This window comes from Solanum stenotomum, chromosome 1 (genome assembly GCF_019186545.1).
Source record: "Solanum stenotomum isolate F172 chromosome 1, ASM1918654v1, whole genome shotgun sequence".
NCBI classification, from domain to species: domain Eukaryota; kingdom Viridiplantae; phylum Streptophyta; class Magnoliopsida; order Solanales; family Solanaceae; genus Solanum; species Solanum stenotomum.
Window position 1 is genome coordinate 521,610 of NC_064282.1, and position 7,487 is coordinate 529,096.

The 7,487-nt window shown below is 38.9% G+C and overlaps 2 protein-coding genes across 2 annotated transcripts; one reads left to right on the forward strand and one right to left on the reverse strand.

The window, feature by feature from the left end:
- LOC125853567 (rop guanine nucleotide exchange factor 1) lies at positions 1–3,432 on the forward strand. Its single transcript, XM_049533282.1, has 5 exons — positions 1–532; positions 757–873; positions 978–1,516; positions 2,028–2,381; positions 2,801–3,432. Exons 1-5 carry the CDS (start codon positions 235–237, stop codon positions 3,224–3,226), a joined length of 1,734 nt encoding a protein of 577 aa, XP_049389239.1. The 5' UTR covers positions 1–234; the 3' UTR covers positions 3,227–3,432.
- A 1,234-nt stretch (positions 3,433–4,666) lies between these two features.
- Positions 4,667–7,204, reverse strand: LOC125853568 (F-box protein SKIP23-like). Its single transcript, XM_049533284.1, has 2 exons — positions 5,799–7,204; positions 4,667–4,864 (listed from the first exon to the last, which is right to left on the reverse strand). The coding sequence occupies exons 1-2, from the start codon at positions 6,999–7,001 to the stop codon at positions 4,838–4,840; spliced, it is 1,230 nt and encodes a 409-aa protein (XP_049389241.1). The 5' UTR covers positions 7,002–7,204; the 3' UTR covers positions 4,667–4,837.
- Positions 7,205–7,487: the final 283 nt, after the last annotated feature.

The window sequence follows — 7,487 nt, forward strand, 5'->3', positions numbered from 1 at the left end:
CAGCTACTGTAATAGTAGTACTGTGTGAACTGCGCTTTGCTTTGCTTTATCTTCTTTCTGCTTTTTCACTCTCCACCATTTCCTCTTCCTTCTCCTTCACTGCCATATCTGATAAGCTCTGTCTCTCCCATTTTCGCCATTTGTTTTACTTTTTAATATAATCATTATGAAGCTCATTTGCATCTAGGATCTTCTTATTTACTACTTTCACTAAAGCATTTTGAGTGCTGAACTATGGGGAGTGTATCATCTGAAGAAGGTTCTGATCAGCAGAGTGAGAGATGTGGAAGCTACAGTTTAAGTGCTGATGTGAGTGAGTCTGAAAGTTCTTCAAGCAGTTTCTCTTGTCGGCGCTATGATGCTGAAGGCGCATCCAGTTCTATGGCCTCTTCGCCGCTCGCTTGCCGGAGATTCACTGCGAAATCGGAGTTTCCGACACCAATGTTACCTCCATTTATGTTCCCGGGGATTGGCGGGAAAGATGTCGTGCCGTGCAATGACAAGTCTGAGAAACGCCAGGCAGATTTATCTGGTTTGTGCATTTTTTTAGTTTTAGTTTAACTATGCGGTTTCACGCCAATCCGGTACAGATTTATGGAAGTTTGATGTTTAATATCTGTACTGAGCTTCATTATTACCTTCATTGACTAGATTTGTCATTGTGCATCTGTTGATATTTTTGGACAGTTGCTATTTTTTTTCCCCCTTTAGAATGTGGGTTATCGTTTTTTGACTTTTAGGTTGTGTTTGATTTAGAAATTGATCTCATGAAGGAGAGATTCGCCAAGCTGCTTCTTGGTGAGGACATGTCTGGAGGGGGTAAAGGGGTTTCTACGGCACTTGCAATCTCAAATGCTATCACAAATCTGTCTGGTTAGTGTAACTACATCTTTCCTTTGAACACAAAGAGTAGTTTTATAAAAGATTGCACATCTGATTTTGTATTGAAATTGGGTTTTCTTGTATGATAATTATAGCTACTATATTTGGGGAACTATGGAGGTTGGAGCCACTGGCCCTACAAAAGAAGGCAATGTGGTGTAGGGAGATGGAGTGGCTGTTATGTGTTAGTGACTCTATTGTGGAGCTTGTGCCTTCCATTCAACAGTTCCCTGGAGGAGGCACATATGAAGTAATGGCAACACGACCACGTTCTGATTTATATTTGAACTTGCCTGCTCTGAAGAAACTTGATGCTATGTTGATTAGCATTCTCGATGGATTTCATGACACAGAGTTTTGGTATGTGGATCGAGGGATAGTTTTAGCTGAAGGAGATGACTGTGACTCCTATCCTCCCGGTATAGGGTTTGGTAGGCCTTCAGTTCGGCAGGAAGAGAAATGGTGGTTGCCTTGCCCAAAAGTTCCCCCAAAAGGGTTGTCAGAAGAAGCTAGGAAGAGAGTGCAACAGTGTAGGGATTGCACAAACCAGATACTGAAGGCAGCCTTGGCAATCAACAGTAATGTGCTTGCTGAAATGGAGACTCCAAGTGCCTATATTGAAACTTTACCCAAGGTTTGCATCCTGTTGAGCTTACTTAAAGTAGAAGTTATAGTTATATTTAGTGGAAGTTCTTCATCCGGAAAAAAAAAGAGCTGCCATCCGCAGCCCATGTCAGGTTCTTTAAATAATACTATATCTTGACTTCCTTTGTTTTCCTTGCCTTCCTCATTGCACCACTGGTTAATGTTGCTGTATCTGTTATTTAGATCACTTACTTGCACAAAATGAGATGAAGTATGTTTCTGCTGTCTAATGTAAGTGGGTAGCTCAACATTTATGCTTTTGATAAGAAAATACGGTAAGAGGAAACGAAGTAAAGTTTCCTTATTAGATAAACAATCTCTAAACTTAAATTTCGGAGAATTTGTTCCCTTTTTCCCTGCATCTACATTTGTTATCCTCATATGCGTATTCCGATATTCTCCCAAGGACAATTTAGAGTACGTTTGTGAAAAGAAATGCTTGTTTACTTGTCAACTGCAACTGTTCATTTCTTTAATTGTTTCTTAAATTCTTATTGCAGAGTGGAAAAACATGTCTAGGTGATATCATCTATCGCTACATCACTGCTGACAATTTCTCACCTGAATGTCTTCTTGATTGCCTGGACTTGTCATCAGAGCACCATACACTGGAAGTTGCAAATAGAATTGAGGCTGCTGTGCATGTTTGGAGACTCAAGGACCAGAAGAAACATCCACATAAAAGAAAATCTAAAGGCAAATCATGGGGAGGGAAGGTCAAGGGCCTTGTTGCAGATGGTGGTAAGAATCAATATCTGGCAGAACGAGCAGAAACGCTCTTGCATAGTCTCAGGCTTCGCTTCCCTGGTCTTCCTCAAACTGCACTTGACATGAACAAAATTCAGTATAACAAGGTAGGTGATACAAATTCACATGAAGTGTAAATAGTAAAGTAGAGCAGATAGGAGACATAGTGATATTTATTTTGGTAAGAGAAGAAATATTATGAGATATTTTTTGCTTAATAATAATAAATTCTATGCAATGGGACGTGTAGGCAGTGAAAGTTCTAGTCACACATGGTCTCAAGGTGTGAACTGTGAAGATGCCTTTATTATACTGTTATGGAACATCATTCTTGGTTCTATTTCTATATTGCTGAATATTGATATTTGTGAAATGTTTCTGATGGCAAGCGGTTGATAAATTAGTGTGAAAAGGGAGGAGATGAATCGTTAGTCCACTGTCATAAATGCAATAACAACCAGATACACAGGGACATAGCAGTCGTCATCTATTGTGCTCTCTGAAATCTTAATGTGTTCTACTGCAGGATGTTGGGCAGTCAATTCTTGAGAGCTACTCAAGGGTCATGGAGAGCTTGGCATTTAACATTATGGCAAGGATAGATGATGTGTTATTTGTGGATGATGCAACAAAACGATGTGCTGCAGCAGAGAATATATCCCTTTTCAATAGGGGAGGTTTGGGTGGTCTTCCAGTCCAAAAGCGGATGTCACCAAGCCCCTTCTCTATTCAGCATTCCCCTTTTACCTCTCCGTTTGCTACACCAACCTTTTGCTTATCTCCCTTGATTGGTAGCCCAGGGAAGACAGCTTCTCCTTCTAAGGCTGGTTCAAAGGTACTACCAACGGCTAAACTGGAGAAAGTGACTCCAACTGATTTGGATAAATTGTGGTCATATGCAGGGAATCTTAGTGCCAGAAGACCTTCTAAGGATGCTCCTGAACGGGACTGAGAACTAACATATGACTAGTCAAGGATGCTTTGATCTCAATTATGTTCTTTATCATGTATATTTCTTTTAGGATAGTGCGGTTGTTCAAAACTCTCAACCTGATCTTCATCAGTTGTTACATTGAGAAGGATAGCATTAATGTAGTTGCATAGTTTTTGCTTGGCAAGTTGCAAAAATAGCAGCTTTCTTATGGTATAGAAAAGAAGAAGTTGCTGCTTGACTAGCTACCATTAAGATGTAGCAAAGTAATTGCATCTTCATGGTGATTGCTCCAGGCAGTTTTAGCACTTAACAACAACTATCTTAGTTATTGTCTTCCTCAATTAATCATATCTCTAATGGGATGTTAGATGTACTTCCAGCTTTTCCAACAGTGGCCATCCTCCTATTATCTCCACTGTGTTTCCAGCTTTTCCAACAATGGCCGTCCTACTATTATCTCCACTGTGTAGTGTACGACACTAATCCCGATGGAATATTGGAAAGGTACTTTTAGCATGAAAATGCCACAACTATGTAAGATTTGTGTGTGGGTTAAAAAACGTTTTATAATGAGTTCGAATTTAGAAACCTTAAGGCACATGTTTGGTCAATATATAGCTCTCATTACCCATATCCAACATATCAACATCATTCTGGCATCCTGCAGTTTCAACAACCCAAATGCAATAAGCAACTCTGTTCTTAATGAATACCTGAGTTCTCTTCCTATACCTACTCCCATCATTGTTTTACACCTCAACAGCTCGCCAGCAATAAGTATTTCTGACAAATCCAACATGAAAAAATTTCATAACCGAGTTACTGATTTTTATGATGGGAGAGTAACTTCGAGCTTGGATAGAGGGAACAAGGTCCAAAGTGACGCACAAATTAAGGTTTTGTGGATATCAATATACTGGTCCAATAGGGTGGCTTATGCGGTATCTCACAGGAGAAGATAGAATATTGAATCAGAAATAGGCCCTGACTACTGTAGAAGTAGGGCATTCCAAAGCTTCCAATCAATAATTTGAATCTTCTTCATAGTTTAAGTTGTCGAAGATGATTTCATTCTTGTGTTGTTCTTGAAATAGAAGCAAATAGTACTCTAACAACGCTATACAAGAGGAAATGCTCGCAGGTTATATATATAAATAAAATTTCCTTCTTTTTAAGAAGTGGTGTCCAGACCACCTTGCACCCTTCACACAAATATGCATAACCTGCCAAGTCTTAGAACTCAATGTAACTAAATAAGTGGTCACACAATCAAATAATTCTCCAAAGTGAGCAGAATTGCCCATTCCTCCATTGAATGACTGGTAATCATATGCTGGTGGTGATTAGCTGTAACTGTACTTAAAATAAGAATGATGAAATTTATGTGAACCACATTTAGTAAAGAAACACATGAAGATCCTTGCTTCTTCTCCATAATACTGTCAATGAAAATACTTTAACTTGTTCATTTATTTGTGCCAGTCAATGCCACATAAGCACGTATGCGGGTTAAACCTTGAGCTAAATGTCAATTTCCGAAGAAAACCATATGTACAGTTTAAAGAAGTCCAGCATATCATCAGCTCTGGCTAGCTAGTTTCTTTTTATTTCCATCATGTTCCAAGAGAGTTAGATTTTCAGCTCATTCAGCTCAGCCTGCATGAAATAGCAAATGTAAGTAAAAATAGATAAATTTAAGCCCTTAAAGGGTGAGAAAAACACCAAAGATGGAGAAAAAAAAGCAGGATAGTTGCTGTGGCAGTAGAATGTAACCCCCCAAGCTCTCATCTTGTGGGTGAGTTGCAATAACATTAGGCTTTTGAGCAATATTTGATTGAAGTTGAAAAGAGTATTCAAAGTTGAAGTTGAAAAGGGGTATTTGGAAGTAGTTGTGTTTCTACATGAATTTCACTTGGAAAGAAATGTTGAAGCGTTGTGGGTGAACCATTACTTCACTTAAAATATTCCTCAAACAAGTATTCCAGCTTTACATTCTCTATTTCAAGATGTAGTTGAAACAACGAACCAAATTGTAAGACAATCAATGATATGCAAATAAAATCTCAAGTTGAAGTTGAAAATATGAAATAGTTATCAAGGCGGAATGGTTCTTGACCAGCAATATATACTCCTAGCACAAATTATTATTCACCAAGGAGCTTGGGCATCAGCTGGTGATTGTCAGTGAGTGATTCAATTTTCAAACATCATTAAGCCGAAATACTATTTTCATTCAAAGGAAGGTTAATAGCTAGTTTGTCCATCTTTAACTTCTTTTTTTATGAGAAAGGATTTTTTTTATCTTTAACTATTCAATAGTTTAATTGCCAGAGTATCATCTAAATCAATGAGTCGTCCAAATACTAGTCTAAACATAGATAACAACATGGTGATGAACAGATAAATCAGAGATAACATATACACAGAACCAGGCAAAGGAAGAGCCTCTATCTCTCCCACATGAATCAGCAGCAAGACATGGAATAAACATAATAGTATCACATTTGCCTAATCATATGCACAAAATCTTAGAGCATATAAGCAATGTAAAGTCATTGAGGCCTGAAACAATAACAAAAACACCACTTACATCAATGGGTCGAGGAGAACAAATCCAAGGAGGAGGAGGCCAAAACAACTCGGCATAGTCACGGCAACAATTAATAGGACAAATGCTGCCATTTTCCAAACTAAACACACCAATGCCGTGATGCTTCCAGAATCCTCCATCATCCTCCGTGCTGCAGAAAAACTGATCCGAGAAGAGTATACAGTTCCCTTTACACCCAGAATCAAGCTCGGAGACCAAAGCAGAAAATGTACAATTATCCCCCACAAACAACATCCTATCTTCCATACAATTGACCTCAACCCACCTCTGCATATCTCCATCCAACTTATAAACTTTGAACTTTACTGTCCTTTCGCTCATGTAGCAATCAAATTCCTCATAAAACTCAACAGTCTCATTGTATCCAAGATCATCTTCAGGCCCAATACTCAAATACTTGTCAACCATTAACAGGTCCCCACAAGACTCCACAAGGAACTTTTTATCTCCCCCAAACACAGAATGAGCAACAACTTCTAATTCTGGCGCTGTCCCAGGGCTCAATTTAACAAGCACTCCCTTCCCAGTATTATCAACAGCATAAAAATTCCCATCTTTCATAATAACATCATCGTACGGCAAAGATGACTCATCAACAATAGACCACTTGGTATCACCAGATCTAAACATCACCAATTTCCCAGAAACATGAATTGTCAATAGCAGAAACCCATTTTTTTCCATACGCACAGCAACTTTTTCCATGTAGAGATTCCCAGCATCGGCAATCGAATTAGCCCTGGGTCGGTACTTTATAAACTGAAGAGTATACTCATGGCACAATTCGCGAATTGGGTATTGTGAGGAATCCAAAATCTTGGGGAAATCAGAAGGAAGGGGTTTGCATTGGGATCTGGAAAGAGGATTGAATAAACGCATTCTGTGGGGATTTTCGCGATCGAGCTTGATGATCCATCCATGGTTATCAGAGGACGTGGTTTGATTAGGTGGACGGATAAGGTAAAGGGGTGATTTGGAAAGTTTAAAACCCCAGCTATTTTCAGCGATGCCGTCATTGGGGAGAATGGGAAAACGGGAAAGGGAAGACGGGTAGGGTTTAGGAGGAAGAGAGGAACGCCATGAAGAGCAAACGGAACGGAAACGGAGGAAATCAGTTTCGGTGGAAAGGTGTTTGGATATGAGTTCTACGAGTTCCCTGGGGAGTTGAGACCATTCGGCCATTACAGTAACAGTAGATTGATGATGGATTCTTGAATGGTGATGAGAGATTAGTACATATTTTGAGTGCAAATCACAGAAGATGCTTCCCGGAAATAGCTTCTGCCATTGACACCTGGACGAGGTGTTCAAGGTTGTTTTGGGCCTTGTTTGGGCCGGTATACGGGTCACGCATTGCCGGCTTTTTTCCTCCTAAAAACCTCCTTTAATTGCCGGACATTAGTTTTTAAGAGTGTGAGACACAACCTATCAGATTTCTTTTTATTTCAATGGTGTTTCACATATATATAGTGCCAGATTATATCTGTATCGCAAAATTTGAATACAAAATATTGAAGATTATTTTAATATATATTATTAATTTTTTGCAAGTTTCAATTTAAAAGGTTGAAATTGATCATTAAAAAAATAAAATAATGGTCAATAAAAGGAATTTTCCTTTGAAGTTGGACCTTCATAGATATTGGATGTCCATATATGAAGTGAAGA

Excerpts from the sequence above, each read along its gene's own strand:
- LOC125853567 (XM_049533282.1), top strand. The coding sequence starts at position 235 with ATGGGGAGTGTATCATCTGAAGAAGGTTCTGATCAGCAGAGTGAGAGA. Across the intron at positions 874-977 it reads TGCTATCACAAATCTGTCTG|CTACTATATTTGGGGAACTA; the intron begins GTTAGTGTAACT and ends TGATAATTATAG. Across the intron at positions 2,382-2,800 it reads ACAAAATTCAGTATAACAAG|GATGTTGGGCAGTCAATTCT; the intron begins GTAGGTGATACA and ends GTTCTACTGCAG.
- LOC125853568 (XM_049533284.1), bottom strand. The coding sequence starts at position 7,001 with ATGGCCGAATGGTCTCAACTCCCCAGGGAACTCGTAGAACTCATATCC. Across the intron at positions 4,865-5,798 it reads GTTCTCCTCGACCCATTGAT|GCTGAGCTGAATGAGCTGAA; the intron begins GTAAGTGGTGTT and ends TATTTCATGCAG.